Raw genomic sequence first — 24,699 nt, forward strand, 5'->3', positions numbered from 1 at the left:
TGTAATTACAAGGTAATAAAAAAGATAATTAAATGTAATTACTACCTTATTACCATGTAATTACAAGGTAATAAAAAAGATAATTAAATGTAATTACTACCTTATTACCATGTAATTACAAGGTAATAAAAAAGATAATTAAATGTAATTACTACCTTGTTACCATGTAATTACGTGGTAATTCGGTACAAAAGAAAAACTACTGTTAGTAAAACTACTTTTATTGGGTAACTACAATGAAATTACTATTCAATAGTAACACTATACTTATAACCAAAAGAATGCAACTAAATTTTGGGCTTAGTGGTTATTTGCAATAAAATGTAACTTTAAAACTGTCCAAATCACCTACTATTTTAGGTGTTACATAATGAATTGTAATAMATTACCAGGTAAGTGCTACATTACTGCAGACAATTAATTACATAGCAAAATTGTACCCTAATTACCAYGTAATTAAATAATAATAAGGTAGTAATTACATTAATTACATTTTTTTATTACCTTGCAATTACATGGTAATAAGGGTACCGTAAAAGAAAGCATTACCTGCAGATTACGCCTATGCATGCTTGTTGAAAACTTATTGACTAAATTTGAGAACCACTGTCAGTTTATGTACAGTGTACTGCCATTGAATTTTTTCAAACTGAAAAAAAGTCTTGTAGATACCAGTGCAGTTTTGTTGGTTTGTGCCAACCTTTGCATTTTGGCCACTGAGTACCCACTGAATCATCACGATGGTCGCGCGGGGGTGAGTTGTTTCGCGCGTGTGCTATGGTGCAGTTTACTTGGCATCTGAAAATACATTTCCTCAAATGTATTTTGAATCTGAAAAGAGCTTCACTGAGTGAGAAGTAGTGGATCTCAGCAGACAGTTAAGTTTCACTTTCACTTTCACTCACTGCCGACTGCCGAGAGCCTGAAGGAGTCATGGGTGTGGTGTGTGGGGTGGGGAGGTGTGCTCCGTGATGAGGAAGCTTGGCTTAAAGACACGTCCCAGTAGCGTTCCTGGTACCAAAAGGCGTTTCTGGTCCCCACCTGTCATTTTGCTCCCCAGCATGGCTGCCTAAAAATGCTGCAGGATTTCTCAAACATGCATGAATGAGTCAGAGCAAGGCTTTGGGCATGTTTTTTTTTGAGAGTATAACATTATAACATGATATAAAACTCAAAAAAGTTGATTTTACATGAAATTGCCCCTTAAAAAKGGAGTCTTTCCTTTCCACTGTCGCCATTGTGCTGCAAAGTGAAGATTTAATGTAATCTGCTGGCTTCATGAGATAGAGAACATTTACTAACTGGCATTTTATAATATATGAGAATATTTTGCAGAGTGCCCTGATATGACTTTTGTTGTAAATTGGCCCTTTATAAATAAATTGAATGAATTGTGGTCAAGCAAACACATAAATTGCCTTTTTATTTTTCATGAGTCTGCGTTGACACCAGTAATGTTCTTTATATTAGAGACTAAAATACTATTTTAATGAAAGCTAAATGAGTGACCTTGGGATATGAGGACAAATGCTGATTGAAGTTAATACATTTAGAGCCTGAATAAAACCTTCAAAGTCAAAATTGTATCCAGACATATTACTTTAATGTTTATAAGCAACACTTGTTTTTTACAGTAATGAGTGGGATATAAATACTATGATACATTTACATCAGTCACGCACTCTTACATTGGAGTTCACCCTCTCACAGCAAGATCCGGTATTTAAGAGCTCGGGGGACCCGGTTGATGACCAGGCGTCCATCGTAGCTAAGAGAAGCGAAAAGCCAGGGGTCAGCTGAGGACCACTCAGCTGCGTACACGCTGTCCTCGTGCTCCTCGTAGGTGGACACCACACTGTCTTTCAGAGGCTCCTTACTCCTGCATTACAGAAACACACTGTGGTCAGCCCTGGGACATGGAGGARACAACATGCTTTAGATTTTAACATAATACAACACAGCTGCTTTTGCCTTGATTTTGTGGATTTAATTGAGAAAATGTCTTTATCAACGTTGTTGGATGGTATCCATGGCAGCAGGAAGTCTCATAAGGTCACTGGGCCAACATCAGCACCATTAGCGGGCAAAAGATCAGCAGAGGTGTACACGCTACATTTCTCTGTAGGTGTAAACTGAGGCGTTACACAKAAAGAGCTCATTATAAGCATCGCACAACTTAAAAAAGGTGTGAACAATCTGTATGAAATCACTTTTTTATGTGATCCATCTGTTTAAAACTCCAACAACATCTTGCCTGATGCAGACACATTTCTCCCACTGCTACTATAACTGGACAATAAATAACAATTTAGAAATATGATCCAGCATTATTGCAATCCAAAATTCTTCCCAAACCCCCTTCGTGTAAGTAGTCCTGTGGGGAAACTGTGATTTAAGCATTTGGATTTATTTTAGACCTTAACATTTTTGCGCTGACAGTAGCTGCTCCCTCTGGACTGCAGCCTAAAATAAAATCATTCTTAGAAGTGACACTCGTATACATTCAGTCGGAAGGAAAAGAACAGAAAAGGCACAAATGGGAGCACTCGAGTGATCCTAACAAATACTGGGCTTGGCCTCAGTCGCACCAGGGGGTTTAAAGGTTTTTAGGGATAATGTCGCCGAACAGTTTAACGGCCGACAAGCTGCCAAACATCATTCTGCAGACGTCACATGTTTATTTAGCTTGATTGGGAAAGCTCTTCAATAAAAGCAAATTTCGAGTATTATGTAAAAATTCAGTTATATTAAGGCAAAACTTCTGCAACAATTTCCCTTTTTTTTTTAATCATTCAGTTGGGGTCTATATAAAGTACACTGCAATACTTTGGTCTGAATTTCTACATATTGTAACTCCACAAGCCCCTCTTTCACCCCTTTTTCTGAGGTGTGTCTCAGATCAACTCGTTTTGAATCCAAAGGAGGAGMTTCCCACAAATGATTCTTTATAGCCGATTAATCATCGATTTTTTTTTCCGATTAGTCGACTAATTGGACCATACGTTAATTGAATATAAAACAAACAGCTTATCGTGCCAGAATGCAGCTGCTATTGTATACAGGGTTCCTACAGTTTAAGGCAAGTTAAATTTAAGACTTTTTAATGCCAAATGAAATTAAATTTAAGAACAATTTCACAATGAACACAAAGGACAAAAAATTAAAAACTGGCAGAAACTCATGAATCAAAGTATTTTTGGTTGAAGTATTCAAATATTCCTAATAAACCAATTGTTTTTAACCATATTGAACTGCTTTTTTGTCAAATGCAGCAAAAACATTCAGAGCAGTCAGTTTTAAACTTAATTTAATTCCTGGAAATTCTGTAACGACCCAAAATTAGGAGTTTTAGGACCCACAGTGGGGTCTTAACCCTACTTTTCTGTAGATGAAACCTTAAAGTGCCTGTGACATCAACTTTTTTGTAAGAAATGTGAATACATTTTTGGAAATACAATATTATTGAGATATTATGAAATGAATGTCACAATGCTCAGATGAATGGTTGTTGAGATATTTGCATGTGAACGTTTGAAAAAAGTTACCAATTATTTTAATATTTGAGAAAAATTACAATCATCCTACGTACAACGTGTTCACATTTTTAAGACTTCTGACAGATTGATTAAAGACATTTTAAGGCTAATTAAGGCCTTATTTTTTGATTGAAGAATTCAATGACTTTTAAGACTTTTTAAGGATCTGTAGGAACCCTGTATATAACCATCGTTAGATTTTAGCTACATGCTAACTAAAAATAATTGCCCTGGAAGGCAAGTTCTGCCTTGCAGATATTGCAGTGCACAGGTTTCTCTTTCATTTTCTTAAAATGATCCCACACTTTTGAGCTCCATTGCTGGGTAGCTACGGTACCAGAGCCTGGCTGTATAATGTCTTGTGACGTCCACGGCCTACCCCAGTTACCACTACTGTGCATGTGTGTCGAGAACAGAAAGGCAGATGTGGCAGTGGAAGGTGTCAAAGCAGTTTGGAGAGAAAAACAATGTAAAAAAAAAAAACAAACAAAAAAAAACAGACTAATCGATTATTAAATTAGTCATCAACTATTTTAATAATTGTGGCAGCCCTATTTCACACCCTGCCCCCCTCAAGCTTCCAGAGTCGTTCATGCTAGTTTGATAGAGAGGTTTACGACTATATAGCAGCACATAATTTTTTTATTAATAAAATAATTAAAAGACAACAACAAGGGAACAACAAGGGAACACTTTTCCATCCAACCTTATATGCTGGGGCCAAAGAAAAATGAAGACGACCAAATTGTAATTGGTAAGTCCAGACCATAGTTAAAAGTTCCATCACAAAAACTGTGAYGTAATAGTTCAGAAAACATCACACAGGAAATAAAGAAAACTTGAAGAGGGTTGAAAAATATGACCCAAACAATACAAAGATATCTACTCAGCACCGGGAGAGAATAAATTCAAGTTTTCGGTACTCCTACAGACTCCAAGTTCACCACAAAATTCATTTAATGGCTAAAACGTCCCCTTTAATATATACTGTCATGTAACTTAAAAGCAATTTCAAACAAGATTTTTCTAATGTTTTTAATAACAGGAAAGAAGCCTGAAAGAAAGCAGTATATGAAATTTTAAAACTTCTTCCTTGGGTTTCTAAAACAATCCTCATCCCAGATGGTCGGACCACTGAATCTGGTCTGCGCACAGCGTCCAGTAATGCTGAGTTGAGTAGTAAATGCAAGGAGAGGTCAATAGCTGCAGTAGAAGGGTTAAAACTAAAGCTGAGTGCTGGTGATTAGGACGAAGAGTTGATAATTTTGGTTGAGAGTCAGCCATTGAGTGTAAGAGCTAGTAGTTTCAGCTGAGAGTGGGGAATGGGACCATAATGGATGCTGGACTGTGGCAGGTTTGGACAGCAGTGAACAGTAACCATTACGGAGGATTTTCCTGCTATTTTCAAATCAACTATTAAGGCTACAGATGGAGAGGAAAAACATCTGAAGTGTTTTGACAGAAACACATTTTTAATGTTTTACCTCTTTACTTTTATGTTTCTGAATGTCAAAGAATATGAGAGCGGAGGTTCAGGCAGTCAGCTTTAATCTTGAGAGAATCATTATCAAACGAACAGCTCAAAATACACACAGCACATTTTCGTACAATATCCAGTCTTGGTTTATTCCATTAGACCCTCATGATACTGAAGAAAGACAAGGAAAGTAGAGTATAAATATTCTTATCCCATATGATATGATAAGAGCTTGTGTCTGAGATGCCACATGTGAATTTTAATACGGTACACTGTAACAGCAGAGGAGAATACATTTCGAGTCTATTCAAGCTCAAGAAGCTTAAGAGAAACTTCATTTGAAAAAGAATTCAGCTGAATGAAATGGCTTCATTGTTGGTGTTTTACAGGAAACTTGTTGAAGCTAGTTAAGCTAATGTCTCACTCAACCTCAATTTACTCATACTAAGGATTTTAAACAAGGTAATTACAACCTAAGATAAACTATATATTACATATTCCACCAACATGTCCTTTTTTAACAAAAAGCTAAACTAAAAAGCAGAAGCTAGTTGTGAACCCCAAAGTCCAACCAATGATTTAACACCATGTTAGACAGCTTTAGACTGCTGTAACTCACAGTAATTGTCTTCTTTACTATATGATTACTTTCTAGTCCTATTATAATACAAACTAAGGTAAAAGGAAAAGAAAAAAAAACATCCTAATTGTAAGAGAGGGAACATTTAAGTTATTTTACGCCATCTTCCAAGGATGAACCTTTGCAGCCCAATAATTGTTACCAAAAAAATATAAATATTATAGCAGAACATCCGGGATATTCATTTTTTTCATTTCTTTCCATTTGAAATTGGACAAGAAAATATGCATTGAGAAAATAACTCAGCAGTTTAGAGYATTTCATCCCTTTTTCACACTTTATCACAAATGCATCAAAGATTTTTTTTACGTAAAAATTCTCTGTGGAAGAGGATTTTAAGGAATTCTTAGCTTGCAATACTAACACAAAGCCAATGACCTTTTAGTGTTTATGTGCCCTAAGTTATGTGTAAGAAAAAAATATAATATTTCATAAAGAAAATGAGTCATTTTCAGGGCAAAATCAACGCAACAAAACAATGAACCACCACATAAATATCAGCCACCATCACTGGTGTCAGATGATCCTACTTGACTGATCAATGCCAGCTAACATGTTGAATAGATTGGTATGTTTATGCATTCTGGATATCAAAAAGTGCTTAAACACAATGCGAGTCCATCTGTATGAAAGCGGAGGTTGACTTTTGAAACAAGAGAAGGAAGTTCAGCAGACTATAGCTGATCCACCAAGGAAGGAATGGGATGTTATAAAAATCTTTTAAAAAGATTAACATGTATTAGTGATGATGGATGTTTTCTCTTTGCCTAGTTTCAAAGGGTATTAATTTGTAGATGTCACTCAAACTCTTCTTTCATTTAGGAGAAAAAATCACAGGTTTGAAACCCATACTCGGTGTTTACTTTAATAATTCTCTTATTAAAACAATTTCACATTTTTGTTCTTTAATAAGGGGGGAAAAAAAGTCAACCAGCTCAAGCCAAAGTCTACGTGAAGCAAGCAGAAGCAGGTGACTTTTAGAAACCGGAAACCATTTTTCAGTTTTTTTTTCTTACGTGTCTTCCTGATGGTTTTCCTCCCCCTCGCTGAGCTCGTCGTCGTCCACCAAGTGTCCGAATGGCTCCGAGGAGATGGAAACCATATTGGACAGAATTAGACGGCTGTCGCTGCTGGCTGTCAACACCAGCTGGTCGTGGCTGTGGTTGTAGCGGACGCTCCACACCCTGGGACACACAATAATCATTCAGAATTAGGCAACGCAGCAACGTTTGGGGAGGCGCGATCCGTTTTCGCATTCACGCATATGACTGAAATTATTCGGAACAAAGCTGTGTGTGGGTGAAGAGCCCCGCAGCAAGCGGTGAACGCTGTGATAGTTTGTTTACCGAATTTGTGAGCGGACCACACATGCACGCACTCAGCCTCCCACACAAATCCTGCAGAAAATGCAGCGCTCCTACAGAGGCATTCTCTATTTGAGTATTCAGATGCCAGTAATGCGGATTTGGAAGCTTGCAGCCAGTCTATACTTGAGCTTAGTTCACATGAGCTGATGATTATTATCAGAAACTCCATGATCCTCGCTTTATTTCTTGYTCACTCTCACAACTTTCCCTCCCGCATTCTTCCCCATTTTGTCCCTTCATTCTCCCCTCAACACTGCCTCTTTGACTTGCTTCTCCCCCGTCCTTCTCCACACGTTCTTTGTGTGTCTGGGTTTCTTTTGTGAGCCCGGGGGCGCAGCTCAGAGTGCGGTCCCAGTTCCCTCACAGGAAGGGATTGAGGGATAACCGAGGCTGTTGACAGAAAAATCAGCCGTGGCCACGTCGTTCCCTGCGCTCCGCTAATCCGCTTCCCTGCAAAAAAAAAAAAAAAAAGTTCCTAATACCCCCAGCAGCCCCGAGGCCATATCCTGGCTGCGCTCCGACAAATGAGCGCGCACGACAAACACCCACACATGTACGCATCGCGCTGAAGTCAGATGCTCATACGGGCGAATACAAATGAGAATACGCTTTATAGAAACGCTAGAATGCACACAAACGCATGTGGCCGCACAGATAAAAAGAAATCTTTTGCAAAAACACAGATTCGCAGATAGCGAATCCACACATACATGCATATCACCTATCGGAAGACATCCCATCTGCTGTAATCTACCGTTATGGATATGTTTGCAAAGCCTGTCTCTTCTTTGGAGATAACGTCTGCCTATGTGTGTGTGCATAGGATGAATGAATGAAGTGTGTGTAGGCATGCACACATATTGTGTGCATGCCTGCTGGTGTCAGGTGAGGAGTGGTATGCTGCGGCAGGATCCTMCTTTAGCTCACAGAAACGCACTGATCATCTATTCAGCTCACACAGGAGACAATGTGTCTCCCACACAAACACATCTGCAGTTGACTGTTTAGCTGTTAGCAACGCCTGAAGCWTCTTCGGGAGACAACCTGAGGTTCTGTAGGTGGACTTGGCTGCACTCTGCTTCAGAGCAAATGACAAAACAAGTGGCTGCAGATTTAATGACTGTATTACTACCTTTTATTACATCAACAGTAGTCGGGGCATTTCATTAGTCGGGAGATAAAGCAATTATTGAAACAAGAAACCAATCAAAAGTGGAGCGAAGACGTTATTACCGCATTGATTGTTGTTGTGAGTGGGYTCTCTGAATATGCCTGAATATTTAGCTTAATCACCATCCTATGATTTTATTCTTTCAGAATTAAAACAACTTGCTTTTGTGCAGAAGCAAAAAAAAAAACCCCTCCTATTTCAAATGTTATAAAATACATTTTGTTTCAAATTTCTTTTAAATTTTGTAAAATGAAAATGGTAARAATACAAAAACAAACAAAACCTTACTATAAAACTAACCATCTTTAGATGATTTCCAGTCAGCTTCAAAGAGAATGCTCTGATGCAATGGTGAAAAAGTGCCAATGCTTTTTAAGCCAGAGATTTCTCTTCATTCATCTGAATAATCACCAAAATATTTGCCCCACTAAATTTTTGTGTATACTAACAGAATTTCTGGTCAGTCTCGGAAAAAATATTTTGCTGCAAAATAGCCTCTTTGCAGCATACAGACAAAAAAAAGGAGACTGGATGATAAGTCTCACATCAACCAAAGTGTTGACATAAGAACTTATAATCGTTCATGTAAATGCTCTTTTAACCTCTGTGGACCCACACACCAGTGAGAATGCTCCTCCAGGGTTTTTACAGGCTCCTGAACGTTACGGACGTCCCAGAACTTGACCTTGCAGTCRTCCCCGCAGCTCGCCAGGTAGTACTGTCGATTGGGATTGAAGTCCAGGTCACGCACCAGTTGGCCATGAGTGCTTTCTATACAGTAGATCTGACTGGAAAGAGGAAGATAAAAGAGGAGTGATTAGAAAGCAGGGAGAAGATGGACAGCTCGGAGGGAAGAAAAAAAGATAAGAGCAGAAGCAGATTAGGATGGAGGGAGTCAAAAAGGGAAGGGGGATATGACAGAACAAACATGATTTACAGGATCCAAACAAGTGAGAACATTCCTAAGCTAAATCAAAGCCTTTTTCTGTGACTCTCTGTCAGTGAAGGCCAAGCTCAATAAAGAAGCCAACGCAGGYAGAGGTAAATTACAAAGGCGAGCCTCAGAACCGAACAGCCTTGAGTTCCTGCTGCAGTGAAGCTAACAGGGTGAWGTGACGGAGGAAGGAAGAGATGCTCTGTAATGGATTTTCAAACACATTTCTAGATATCTATAATCTTTTTAATCTCCTATACATTTACATCTACTTTCCCCTAATTATAGATAAACAACTGCCTTTTCTTTTGACCTACATATTCTCCTTGTTTCCAAAGCCAGATTTACCAATAGTAACTGGTAACCAATATTAGATGGCATGAATTTAACAATTTAACAATTATTTGAGCGAATTATCAACTGGTATATTAAAACATTATAGCTGCACCAGTAAATGCATTTGACAGTAGATCACTTCCACTCTGCAGTCTAACCTCTTTAAGCTTTTTTGTGCACAAACTCCACTCCCATTAAACTCATTTCCAGACGCAGCAGGCTGCCGTCTGTTGCAGCCAAACTCACAGTTTCATCCTCCAACCACAACAACCTCAAAATTTAAAATATTTTAAATGTTTCAGACATGAAGAACAGAGAAATTTATTTGGATGAGTGACTGGAGTCTGTTTTACAAAAATGGAACTTAGCGAAGTTGGTACCTTTTGTTAATTTGTTTATTCGTGAAGTGGTTTCAGCTTGTTAAACTATATCAGCATAAAAAAGACTTAAAATTACACTTTTACAAAACTTATGACCCAAGTTCCGGTCTTTTTTTTTATTCAAATGTACATCTTTATCTTCTACCATGAAGGAAGCTCGTTTCAGCTGCTTGTATCTGGGATCTTGTTCTTTCAATCATGATCCCAACCTCGTAACCACAGGTGAGGGATGGAACAGAGACAGATGTAGCCAGTAAATTAAGAGCTTTGTCTTTTGACTCATCTCTTTTTTTCACCACGCTCAAACGAAGCAACACATTTGAAGGAATTTATTAGTTAGTTAGATACTGATTTGAAGCACCACACCATTTGTCTTAGTTTCCTTTTTAAGGCTTGACTTTTATAATGTCCTGATTAAAATAGTTTTAGCTACATGTCCAAACCATCATGACAACACATAGATAAAACCGTTATAAATTCATTAGGAAAAAGATGTTTTTCTGGATGAGTTGCCTGCGATTCAGCCGTAGGCCTGTAGTGGGCGTACCAGGCACTGAAGATCCCTGTATTTAAAGACCGGAACTTTCGGTTTCAGGCAGCGCAGCTTTGCTTCTCCAGCCGTGAGCAATAAAGCTTCGCTCATAACCAGATCTGGGGTTGTTTGGTTCCATTCTCTTCGCATTTTAATCTATTCAAAATTTATGTGGTTTTATCACGATTTCAGTTAACGAACACAAAATTTTCTTACACCCTTACATCTTAAAAATACATCTTACACTCCATCCTACTAGTGAACAAGACACCCAGATATTTCAGCTCCTCAACCTGATGGAGATGGGAATATGTTATCTAAAATGAAAATGTTATCCATATTTTATTTGCATGTTCATATATGAAGTGATACAGATGAGTGCAGATTGGCAATAGAAGATATTAAACAGTATTTTTGCATTGTATCCCAAAAATAATGACCGATTTAAATTTTATTTAAATTTTGTTTTTTTTTTTAATCAGGATCACTCAAACTATTAATGTTGCAAACGCTAAATAAAATAACATTATTATGAAAGCCAATTTTTTCTACACACTATGAATAAAATACCTTGGCTGATTACGGTGGTGATTCTGGGTTTTTGTAGTCGCCTGAAATATTTTTCTACACAGCAGCAAAAAGCAACAAAGAACTGGTGGTCAGGGGTGAAATAAACTGGTAGCTAATTAGATTTGGAGCGCTGCCTTCACCATAAATGCAGCGTGAGTCTGAAGAAAAATCACTACTTGTTTTCTTTTATACCGTTTTCTTCTCCAGGCTAGCCTTGCTCAGCTAAGCTCTGCGTGGTTTTGCTCAGTAGAGTGGAAAGCCACAGTGTTATAGCCCAGTTGGATGCCAACAGCAGCTAACCAGCAAGCTAGTCACCCTGCTGATTGTGTTAGGCAATTAACATGCTAATTAAAAATCTCATTAAAATAAGGAAGGTATAAGAGAATGACCTAAGGCAGACCGCTGGGCTTTATTTAGGTCAAGACAACTCAGGGACTCAGTAGGACTTTGTGTGTTTTTAAGTGTGCATGTGTTCATACTGTTACCACCACTGGACCGTAGTTTTATTATTTAGTATGTTTGAGAGAAAATGTTAGATAACAAGTAAAAGCCAAAAGCACACTCTGTTTATGGAGCACAAAAGGAGAACACATTTAACACCTTCATATGGGTTAGCATTTATACATAAATACTGATTTTAAAAAAACATCTAATTTTTATAATAAGGCATTTGTTCAAAAGAAATAGAAAGAACTCTGTCTGCTATAAATTATTACATAAATATGACAGTATTTTATGTATGTTTATGAGCTGTATCTCTGACAGACATACCGGTACTTTTTTATTTTATTTTTTTTTTGTTTAACCTTTATTTCACCAGGCAAAGCATTAAGAAGAATTTCTTATTTACAATGTCAGCCTGGCAATACATTTGTAACATCAGCAGACAGTATGAGCTTCTAAACAAAGCAGCTGTAAAAAACGTTTCTTCTAAAAATAAAACATTTTCGGGTTAAATGCAACAAAACAAATTCTTTAAATTTTAATAGGAGACACAAATTAGTAAAGCAATAATGAATTCATAACTTAGACACTGTTTCACTCATCATTTAAACAATAATTATCCCACATTTTTAACTCAGACTATTTTATTTACTTAAAAAACAAATGTCTTAAACTGAGTCATTCAGTTGATCCATGAGAAGCTTTAAGTGTTCCCACGATGAATGTAAAATAGGTTTCAAACCAGGACTTCCTTAAATTTGTCATTAGACTAAACTCGAGTTTGCCATCTAGCCAAAGCAAGTAGAACCCTGGAAAAGGACGTGACCAAGAACCCCACAATCTCTGACACATTTTATGTGTGCCATCTTGTGATTTCCTGGAGGGATGACCATGTCAGCAGCACTCCATCAATCAGGCCTTCTTGGTAAAGCAGCTTGACAGATGCCACTCTGAACAAAGGATATATGACAACCTGCTTGGGCCCTGCCAAAATGCAAAATACTCAGAGCACAAAGAAGGAATTCTATTTATTTATTTAGTTGTTTATTTATTTGTCTGATTGCCAAAAAAATCTAAATTGTTAGCCAATTGTTAACAATAAAGCTGTTTTAATAAATGTGATCTTGAGGACAGTGTCTTATGACTTTGGCACTGGTTGAACCAGGGGTGTCCAGTCTGGGTCCATAAGGGTTGTTATTTTAGAAAGGTTTCTCTGCTCTAACACACCTGACTTGAAAGAATGGGMGATTAAAAGGCTTCTGCTGAATGTGGAGAGGTAATTCAATCATTGAATCAGGTGTGTTGGAGTTACAGTATGAATAATGGTGGTCCTCAAAGACCAGGATTGAATATCCCTGGGTTAAACTATCATGAACCAATGCAAGCTACAGTTACAGGCTACAAAAGCATCAAGGCAAGTTTGCTGGAACCATCTTCAACTATCATCTTTTGAGTTTGTATCTCTTGTCTTTTAAAACAAAGAACCATCTTCAACTATATTCTTTTGAGTTTGTATCTGTGAGAAAATTTAGTGTTCATTAAATTGGAAACGACACAAAACCACATAAATGTTGAATAAATTAAATGTGAGGAGAAAGAGGACCATACAACCCAGATCTGGTTAATGAGTGAGCCTTTATTGCTTACACTGAAGCAACCAAAGCAACGCTGCCTGAAACCGGAAGTTCCGGTCTATAATATACAGGGATCTTCAGTGCCTGGTACGCCACCTACAGGCCTACGGCTGAATCGCAGACACTCTGAACAGCAATTCTCATCTAATGTTTTTATTAATGGTTTATTTCGTGTTGCCAAGGTGTTTTGGGCATGTACCTAAAACTATTTTAATCAGGACATTACAATAGTCAAACCATAGATTATAAAAATCAAGCCTTAAAAAGGAAACTAAGGCAAATGGTGTGATGCTTTAAATCAGTATTTAACCAATAAATTCCTTCATATCTCTTGTCTTTTAAAACAAAGATAACCATGTTGTAGTTGAAATATATCTCTGCAAAATAGGACCTTGTATGGATAATGGCTTTTTTTTTTCCTATGGAGGTCACGACGTCATTATTTCTCCTTTGGAAGCCACCACCTGGTAGGCATCAGAAAAAGAAACAAGCTTCTCCTCTGCATCAAAGGTGCTTCACCATATGCTGTGTTGTGTCAAAGAAGTCATGGTCATTTCTGGAAAGAGGTTATAATCAGCCGCATTATTTTGTTCTGCGACATTTTTTATGGGATGCTTATTTATTAAATGTACGTACACAACCTCAAAGACGGAGAGCTACCGAACAAAATACAGGACAGATGAATATTTTAAAGAAGCTGCTATCAAACGGCAACATTCTGATCTGAGTCGACTTGGAACTTTWAGTGAACTTCGATTTCACTCGAAATAGCAATTTCGTTTGTAATTTTGAGCGGAGGCCCATGATTTATTTAAACTGCTCCCTCCCTTTCCTGAGTGTGGCTCAGAGGTAAAAGGCGTGACCTCGGGCTGTAGGGTTGCTGGTGTTCAACCCGGCCCGCTGTGGAATGGGACGCACCCGCCGCGTGAAAAGGAAATGGAGCAGGAAATTGGGTTAGTTTCGCTCGTTCCCCCTTCTTGTGTCTCTGAGCAATCCCCCTCCAAGCACGCACACACACACAGAGGCACGCATAAACTCCCTCGGCCCYGGCTAATAGTGGAGAGACCTGGGACCTCATGTATGTGTGCAAGTGTGTGTTTACGTTTGTTTGAGTGCAGAGGATTAGAGTTGTGGTCGGCCTAAGCCACCAAACACTCAATCTAAAGTCATCCATCCAGCTAGAGAGTGTGTGATGGGGGTCTGATGAGGGGACAGGGGACCTATTACACACACTGTTGGGCGCGCACAGATAAAAACATAAAACTGGGAAAACACACACACTCAAATACTATTTCTGCAAGCAAATAGAGAAGAAGATAAAGGTGAGTAGGCAGGAAGCTACAAACGTAGACAGGAAGGTGCACATTTGGCCATCACGCACAACCTCCTAACTTAGTCTGGATGATAAATCTCTCTGCTGAGGGAATCGACTGGAACACAGACGCTCGCGGTAACACACAAACTACCTCTCGAACGCACACGCACACACTCCTGTTTCTATGACAACTGGGCTGGGAGGGGAGGGGAGAAAGAAAAATTGAAAGAGGAGAGCAATCATTTCATCGCTGATCAAAATTAAAGCCTGGCTTTGAGATGGAGAAGGCAGAGAAAGACAGATGGTAGAGAGAAAGGTGGGCAGGCAGGTAGAAAGAGGGAAGGAGACAGCAGTRGAGGATCTGCTCATGCATTAAAGTAATGGATCATTACATAAAGCAGCATRCATAGAGTTATAGTGAAAATGAAGTTCACTCTCTTTCAGTTCAGCAAGTTTTTACATGGTGGGACATCAAAACAACTCAGCTGGTCCTTTACTAGGTTTTAAAACGGAATAAATTCAACTTCAGATGAAAAATAACATCATATTATGCTGTTAGTTCTTATTTAACTAACACAAAAGCAGTGAGAAAAAAACTAAGTTTATTTTTACTACTTTTATAGATTTTCTCATTTTAAATTGAAATTATGTGCTGCTAATAAAATACATAAACTGATCTGAACTGATGAAAAAAGCAGCTTTGGGAAAAGTAGATTTAGTTTTCCTGGTCAGGAGCATTCAATTTGATGTGAACTCGAATGCATAAAACCAAAAGGAAAAAAATATATAAACATTTTTWTTAGAGAAGAAATTAAAGTAAAATAGTAGGGATGCACAATAGATCACAATTAACATCAGTATCGGCCAATATTGGTCATTTTTTTGAATATCAGTACGATAAGTAAAACTGGGCCAATGTTAACACTTTGATTTCCCACATTTTAGCTTTGTGTTTCTGTTTGGGGAAAGGAAATGGTTGGTTGAGTCATTTCTGTTTGACCAYGATAGTGAAAGTGATTCTGCATAGCCAGGACTAACTTAAGTAGAGAGCCACGTCAGTGGTCTGGTCATTTTTTACGGCACGTGTCAAACTCAAGGCACTCCCAACTGGACAGCCAGGGGTGTTAACACCCATCCAAAAAATATTTTTTAAACCTAATATGAAAATTGTTTCTTATATCAAAAGGTAAACTTTAAATTTGTGATTAAATGCAATAAAATAAGCAAATACAAAATTGAATGATAATATTTGTCCTGCCCCTGAGCTGTTGGCTTTAAATAACTGAGCAATTTAGTTGATAGCACAGTATTAATGTCTCAACATGAGCTGCTTTAAATTCAGCATTGACCATAAACTACATCTCCCGTATTGCATGTCGATCATCCATGGAAATTCCCCATCAGAAAGTGGGAGAGTTCAGAATTCAAGATGGCGGCTACTCACTAGAAACTCATCAGTGAGTAAAACTCTATTATTATTTTTACTTTTAATGGAATTTCTGTATTATTTATTTCAGATTTAGTTAGTTCTGGACAGTGTTTAAAAGATGACATGATAAAACACTTTAGTCAAAGTTAAACAGGAAATGCCAAAGTTAATTACAACTTTAATCAGTTCTGAACCTTCTGTTAGTCCAGATAAATGAAAGATTTTCTCAGGAAAAATCCACAATTACATTAGTGTGTTCACAGTAAAATAAAAACAGTGATTTACATAAAAACACAATGAAAACATTGTAATCAGATTCTCTGTGATTTTTTTATACCATTATAAATCTTTAAGGCATGATAAAAGAAAAGAAGTGGTTCCACTTTTCCTGTGACAAGTCATTATCATGATTTAACAAATGCATAAACATTCTTAGTTAAACAACAAACGAATCACGAACAGAAGAGATTGTTCTGTCCATTATCTGATTAAGAGAACTGAGGGGTTCTCTTCCACGGTTAGAATGACCTGTCATGGCCTAAATAGAGTTCAGTTTGTGACAGAGTTCCTGTCCTCTCGTCAGACCTGTCCGAGGCCTGCTTCGAGCCAGTAAATCTTGTTTCTTCACTCAAGGTGACCCCTACATGTTGGATATTGATATCGGATTAAATTTAATGTAGGTGCATCCCTATAAAATAGAGATACTATCAGAAGTACTTCATTCAACATTCTAAAGAAAAATCACACGAGCAAAACATCTGAGTTTTCTTCACAGGTGTTCCAACACTTTCATCCTGAGGTCAGTCCGTGCAACGGTCAAAGACGTTACAAACAACCCAAGAGCTTCACCTCAGACTCCCCAGGCATCAGTGTTAAAGTTCACAGCAGGCCAATTGGAAGTAGACTCAACAAGTCTGGCTTGTTTGAAGGAGTTGTCAGGAAAAAGTCTTTTCTCTCTAAAAAGAACTTGGCAGCACAGCATAAACTTGGAAAGTTGTATCTAAACTGACTTTGGATTGACATAACCAGAGAAGACATTCTTGGTCATAATGCACAGCAGCATGTTACATAATTAATTTTCTTGCAAGAATATACAGTACAGTATGTCTAACTTCAAGAGTTATGGTCGTGATATAAAAAAAATGACACATTTGTAAACTAAATGCAAAAAATCTGTCAAGCTTTTGATTTTTCACATTAAAACACTGTCCATGACTACTGTAGGATGAGACTCGCGCAAAGAGTTTGATAGGTGGAGTCTTTCTTAATCCCTTCTGAAACACAAGAGAAATGGAATAAAAATTTGATTTAACAGTAAGGTTATCTGTGCTAATCTGCAAATCTTATTAAATTTGAATAATTAGTTCACAGAATCACAACCATTTGTTTTTCTTTCAAGGCCAACAATAGAAGGCATTAATAGGTAAGATCAGGAAAAAAGCACGCCTTCACTAATAGTTGTAAATTTTCCTCTGTTTTTTGTTATTGTGAAAGCTAACTTGCCTGATACTGAAGCAAACAGACGAACATTGCTGCTTTGAGGGGCGCTCTCGAATGGGAAGAGATTCCTGTTTTGTGTCTGGCGTTGCTTCTCGTGGGGCTTTGTGAAGWTAATACGTCATGTGAGGTAGCCATGGGAACAGCAATCACAGTGCTCCTGGACAATATGTGTTTTTAATCAATATATTTTCCCACTCACTTTACAACAAAAGATTGACATATTACAAGCAAAAAAATCAGTTTTTAAATTATCTATGTGCGCAAAACCAAGCATCACCAACTCACTACCTCATAATCACTGCAGTAGCGTTACATTCTGTTATTCGCATAAAGCAAATAAAGACCAATGTCACTTTGCAACATACCAAGTAAACTAAATGAAATTATGTTTTCAGCTTCCCTTTATGTGATCCAATGAATTAACATGTTTTGAAGTGAAACAGAAAGGGAATGAAAGCAAGGAAGCGGGATAAATAAATTTTGACATCTGTGCCAGCCTTAAACCTTTTATAAATCCTTCTTGTCAACCACATGAAGAACAGAATATTTGGACATTGAACACCATGATGAGCCACCTAATGTGGCACAAATGAGAAGTTAAAATGACCACAATCTCTTTTTAAGGAATTTATTCTTCTTCCCTCAGGATGGAGATACTGTACTTGCACCTTCTAGAGCACAGAACTCAAAGATATACAGTAAATGATTTGTTTCCATGCAATTACGGTAGTTCAACCAAGTTGCCAATTTCCTAAATTATTTAATTAATTATTTTTATTGTTTTAACTCAAGTTTGGTTGCTTAAATTCTGATGCRTCCTCTTTAACTTCATGTATTTTTATTTTTTTATTGTCAATTCTCTTCCTTGTATTTTTACTACCACTTTAAATTCAAATTTCTTTTTTGAGACAATAAAACTGAACTTTGAACAAGTATAATCATGAGCAAATGAAGGAAAACAATGTGAATGACTGTTCTGAAGTGATTCTGCATGAAGAGAATAAATATTCACATTTCTACAACTCATCACACCCAGGGATTACAGAGACAAACTAATTACATCAGATTTTTGCTAAGAAATTCCTTAACTTCATTTCTTTTGAACTAACAGTTAATGTGCTAGCTTGTGAGCACATTATTGCTACCTACTGGATAGAAGAGTGGAACGGTTCACAGACGAGTGAGTGGTTGTACACAGAYGACTCAACAATGGTAAGAATTCACTTTGATACATTAGCAAGGTGTCAGTGGCTTTTTGCACATAAACATGCAGAAGCCTTTGGATTTTAGGCATTGTAAGATGTTATGTAATATGTGCTTTTATGGAACAATTGCTTTTTATAAACACACACACACACACACACACACACACACACACACACATTTATCCTTGTATTTGTATCAAACTGAGGATTTTGAATTGACTTCCATTCATTTTTGTAACTGTATTTATGCCAAACACATACATTTTCCCTAAAATTAACCATTACTGGTCTATGGCTAACCCTAACCTGAACCAAAACTTAATTCACACCATACCTCTAAACCTAACCAGTAAAGCGCAGAAGAGCTGCAAACAAAGTGAGGACATTGAAGCAGTCCTCACTTTACATCAAAGACCTCACTTTGATAGTAACTATGGCGCAAATGGTCCTCACTCTGTAGTCAAAACAAGTACAACCACACACACACAAACGCCTACTCAAAAAGAAACAATATATTGATTTATTTGACATCTGTAATCAAGCTCCAACCATTTAAAAAGGGGCAAATACTTGTTGAACTGTGAACTTGACATGTTCTGCAGTGGAATAAAACCACTGACAAACAACTTAAATCCGACAGCTGTGCTTGTGAATCCAAAAGGTATTCTTCTTCACCTTTAGTCTTTCATTTCAATGTCTGCATGAGGTCTTGACCACAGCACTGCGAGAGTCACAGTGTGACGCTTGTTTCGTGCCTTCTGATGGGAAGAGGGGACTCGGTGCACATGAAAAGGTTACAGATGATCGATTTGACAGTAGCAGGGTTCAGAAGGTCACCCTCAAATCGACAGTGGCATATGGAAGTCCACATTTTCAACAAAACAACGGATGTCTTTAGCATAATGGCCTCACTGGATTTTGAAATATGACATTTTTAATAGGAAGCATGTTTGAATAATAGGCTATATTTGAATATTTGAATAAAATATGACAGACACAGCTTTCAAATAATGCATAGTCTATYGCTACGGCACGTGGTTGAAAGTGCAGAATGAAAAGGCTGCTTTTGGTTGGGCGGCTCACAATCTGATCCAGCGTTTTTCTGTCTGGATGAGGACTTTTAATGATGTCAAGTTCTCTTCTTTCTACCAACAGACAGCTGGCGTTTAACCTGGTGTGTGAAGGAACAAATAGCACAGCCATCAATCATTGTGCCTTCTTTTCTGCTCATCGAGCTTACAGTCTCTTGCTCTCTCTCTCACACACACACACAAATATACAGCAGACGGTAGGAGTTGGGAATCCATACTTTCACTGCTACACTGCTCTGCTTTTCAGTATGCATCTTGCAGTGCACAGTATRGCTGCAGGTCTGACAGCTATTACACAGCTCAGTGTGAGTCTGTGTGTGTGCCTCACCCCTCACTGTGGACTGAGGGTCCTGAGGGGGAATTCAGGAAAATGCAGAGGAAGTACATGCCTGCGACAAACATTTCTGTCTCTCGCACAAATGCACACAGAAATTGAGAGAGCTCTATGCCCAGTAGTGAGTACTGCATGCCTGTTAGCTATCCTAATATTATTCAAAGAATCAAAGCAACCTGGTGTGCAAGGAGTGGCACAGAGCTAATTCTTGTCCAAAAGCTAGCACAAAACACTTTTTATTTATATATATGTATATTTTTTTCTCTAAGACATTTTAGGTTTTGGGCAAAATAGGTACTAAATTGGCATTAATACCTTTTTTTAGTGTTTCTGTTATTCCTATTATTAACCAGTGTGAGACTGTGAGTTTGCCTGAGTGCTGTACCTTCCTTGGTCATTCACAGTTGTAAGGGGTCGTCGGTTCTTCACTCGAGGTGACCCCTACACAGTATACAGAAAGCAGATCCATTGCACTATTTAGTCTTCAGCTGATGTCAGTCGACACCTGATATGAAAACACTTTTACAACAAAACCTTAATTTCATTGAGTTTTCTAGAAGAGCAATMATATTAAGTCCTATTAATTCTTTAGATGGAATATTTCAGCTCAGCCATTATAGTTTYATGATTATTTGAGTCAATGTTTTATTATAAATATCTGCGTAATCAAAAAGTTACAGTCCAAGCCAAAGTTTTGTCAAATTAGTTATGGTTTTGTGTAGTGCTGGGAGGTATAACGTTTTGCAACGAAAACCGGTTTTTATTTTAGTTTTGATATGACTTTTCTGAATACTGGTGTAAATAGCCTGAACACGTGCGGAACGTTTCGTCGCAGCTGCCAGTTAACTGTTTCCCTGGGGACATGTTTCCTCGCAGCACCGCTAAGCGCATTAGCATGCTAATGTTATTGTTGGATAGAGATGGGATAAATGGCTCTTTGAAGGGATCCGGATCTTGGGGAGCCGTTTGTTTCATAGAGCCGTTCAAAATAGCCGTTTGATTTTGAACGTATTATGTCATCACATAGCTGTACATAGTGACATCATCCCGTCACGTGGGTGGAACCATGTGTTTGTCAAGCGGAAACCCCCCTCCCCCTTTCATCATGAGCTTCTGTGCTCCACAACTCTGCCTGTCTTCCGTGAAAAGGCAAAGCAGGAGCAATTTAAGTATATAAAAAATAAAGATTATATGAGGAATAAAATAAATAAAACTACAAATGGCTCATTACTGCCCGCGATTCGGCTCCTATCGTTCRTTGTAAAGAGCCGTTCAAAAGATTCGGATCGTTCGCGAACGTCACATCTCTATTGTTGGAACTGGCGGCGGGTGATGTGTTTCAGGTGGTGTGTTTACATATGGTCTGATGTAAAAAAACATCCCGTTTTCACCATCCCTGAATATAGTAAACAACTCTTCAGTGACGTGCACAGTTAGATTTAATGCGCTACGTTATAATGGAGTCGTTATTGCATGGAGACACTAGCGTGCATCTACTGTGAAAAGCCCGGGGGGAAGTAGTTTTGTAGTGTAGCTGAGTTGACTGATGTGCAAGGTGAGTGGTCCTTTTAAGTTTTATTAACACGCAACGATAGACCAGATGATTTTTTGTCAACCCTTCACGATCGGACCTAAATGCATGATTACTGTCTACAACCAGGCAAAGAAGAAAAGATGTACAAGAGGAGGGAAACAGTGATACAGAGGTACAGTAAAAGAAAAAAGTCAATAAGCAAAGTTTGTACATTTTATTATCAGCTGAGCTGTGAGGAAATAAAATACCGTGACACACCGTGAAACCAGTGTAATTGTTGAAAATACCGTGATATAAAATTTGGGTCATACCGCCCAGCTCTAGCTTTGTGAATATTTAAAATAATCAATACAGCTTAAAATATTTTATAATCAACATATCAAATCTTTTTTAGCTTGTTAAAAATATATTTCCCCCAATCAACAAAAAAAGGCATGTTTGGACGTTTATAAAGTTGTTAAAAATAATAAGTTCCAATAAACTGCCACGAAGCATTCTGAATATTAAAATAACTGATGCCCAACATTCAACTAAACAACATGGGAATAGACTGATCATGCGTTGGGCTTCTACAGCAGCCAGAGGCATCAGTCACATTTCACTGGTGAATTATATCCTTTATTTATCCAGGTAAAAGTCTCATCGAGAGAGTCTAGGCCTGATGAAGAATAGATTCAATTAACACTCATCCAATTTGGAAGCAAACATCACAGTGTCCGGGAAACTGCTGAGGATGTAAAGACACTGGCTCCTGCTGCAGAATAATGATGCTAAACACTTGTCAGAGTGCACAGTGGACAACCACAAAATGTGGAAGCTGATGGTTTTGTAATTGTCCAACACAGTTTACAACCCTAAACATCAATAAAAACGTGTAAAAAGACCTCTGAGGAGAGGAGCACTGCAGCAAAATGGTCCAAGAGTCTCTCAGAGCTACAATACTTTTGCAGAATGGACATTTTTTTCCCTTGAATGGGGTGGGAGGGGGGGATGTTTGAACTGCAGGTAAACATGTCTATTTTTAGCTTTGAGTCACATTTTGTATAAAATTGTATATATTTTGTTTATGTTGTTTATTACAAGAATTAAAAAAGAAGCTGCTGACAAACTTATGATTGGAGGGTGTTACGTTATAAAAACATTTTCGTAGCTACATCAATGAAATAAATATTACTTTAAAAATCACAACTACAGTTCTATGTAGCAAGGATAAGTCTGAATAATGTATAAGTCTGAGTACACTGAGCCAYTGGGCTTTAAAAAAAGTGAAAAATGTGTCACGATTTTCTATTAAACACCACTCTGTCCCCAATATTGGAGAGGAGTATTTCATAATTTACATAATGCTGCATATTACATCAGTACAAAGTATAACAGGATCTATATATGTTTTATAAGCAGTATTTGTATTTTTTTCCCCTCTCCAGTGTGTTAGATTACTAACTGAAAGTGTCTGCTATAAGATGTAGTCTCTGCGCCTGTTCCAGAGCATGGCAGCCTTGTGTCAAGCCATGGGCCGGTGTGTGTCTGTGTGTGTGTTCTCCTATTTCTGCCTTTTTTGTGTGTGTGTGTTTGCAGGTGTGAAGGTACACCTCAAAGGTCATCTGAGGAGGCAGCGGAGCGTGCTGAGAGCCTGCCATCATACAGCTGCCACGCCAACTGGACACAAATACACACACAACCGCACAGGCTTTTACAAACAGACAAGTGAGCCATATTCATATAGGAACAACACCAAACACACACACACACACACACACACACACACACACACACACACACACACACACACACACACNCACACACACACACACACACACACACACACACACACACACACACACACAGAGATGCAGGGAGGTATCCACAGCGGAGTCATCAGCCATCACAAGCAGGTCACTCACTGAGCTACGACTGTGCCTCGCTGCTTATTCACACTTGCAAGCTGAACGCATGCAACCACTTCACACTTGTGAACCAATGCACATGCATGAGCACCAACACACACACAAACACGCACACATAAATAAACGTGATGTCCTTGGTTGCGGTCTGTGTTTATAAAAAACCTTGGATTGAGGGAGACATGTTAGCTACAGAGGTGTRATCAGTTAAACTCACTAACAAACCAACAGTCTGAGAGGAGTAACCACAGTTTTATTCAGTGTATTTTATTAAAACAAAGAAAAAAAGATATATTTGCTTCCTCTATTGGTTGTAGGCTTTCCCTCACAAAATAATGTGTTTTCAGATCTCAAATATGAGACTGCAGTCTGTGTTAATAAGCCCTATGCTGTYGACCCCTCCTACCCTTTGTGCGGATGGCTAAATCTGCACTGTTGCATCTTTCAAAGCAGCACAGCAGGAGGAGAGTGGCCAAAACGGGGTGTGCAGGAACTCTTTAATTTGTTACGGGGTTGACGGGGAGTGAATCAATGATTCAACTATCTTATCTGGCCCTGCGATACGCATCTTGTAAATACATTCTCACTTTCTCGTCCACCCCACGCAGCACCCCTCTCAATCTCTTCAGCACTTTGCTGTTATCACAGCGATCAATAGCGAGGTGATTATTATTCCTCTAGCACAGCCCACACATACACACATGCTGACCTCCCTCATCAAGTACCCCAGAAACACAGGAAATGAACAAGACACACACACACGCACACAATGCACACACACAGCTCGGGGTTGTGAGACGGGCTGCAGATAACCTGCAGTTACAAGGTTAATGTGCAGTAGTACACATGCTCCATGTCAAGCAGGAACATTAGTGTTCCACTGCTCTCACTTCATCATGAGCCGAGGAGAAAAACGAACTTCCTTCACCTCATGAACAACCAGCAGACTGACAGCTAAATGTCACAAACGAGGACGTTCGCAGACTCGCCGATGCCCTTGCCTTTCTGGTGCTTTTGCAAAGAAAGAAATGCGAACGAAAGAAAAGGTGCATGTCTGGACCCAAACTGAAACAAGATGCAGTTTTGAGCAGAACTTGAAAATATRTATATTTTTGTAAATTACCATAAATGTAACCAAGATCTGACATGACCTCATGAGCAAATCTGTGATTTAAAAAAAAGCTTCCTTTGACTCAGTCTAGTTCTTTCAATATAATTTATAAAACTTCACTGCACCGCAGTACTAAACAAAAAAAAATATACATGCTTTTTATTTTTATTTTAACATTAGTACACATAATAAATGTGCTTACTAAAGTAAAATAACTTGATGGCTATAAATGCATCATATATACAGTATATATAC

General features: G+C 38.2%; 1 protein-coding gene across 1 annotated transcript in view; it reads right to left on the minus strand.

The window, feature by feature from the left end:
- Window positions 1-1,581: 1,581 nt before the first annotated feature.
- eipr1 (EARP complex and GARP complex interacting protein 1) overlaps window positions 1,582-24,699 on the minus strand; it is a 49,950-nt gene continuing 26,832 nt past the window's right edge. The window contains exons 7-9 of the mRNA XM_014029625.1: window positions 8,812-8,979; window positions 6,670-6,837; window positions 1,582-1,879 (exon numbers count right to left, since the gene is read on the minus strand). Of these exons, the coding sequence (XP_013885079.1) occupies window positions 1,705-1,879; window positions 6,670-6,837; window positions 8,812-8,979 (511 nt within the window). The 3' untranslated portion in view covers window positions 1,582-1,704. The remainder of the gene's footprint in view (window positions 1,880-6,669; window positions 6,838-8,811; window positions 8,980-24,699) is intronic.

Source organism: Austrofundulus limnaeus, unplaced genomic scaffold (genome assembly GCF_001266775.1).
Source record: "Austrofundulus limnaeus strain Quisiro unplaced genomic scaffold, Austrofundulus_limnaeus-1.0 Scaffold929, whole genome shotgun sequence".
NCBI classification, from domain to species: domain Eukaryota; kingdom Metazoa; phylum Chordata; class Actinopteri; order Cyprinodontiformes; family Rivulidae; genus Austrofundulus; species Austrofundulus limnaeus.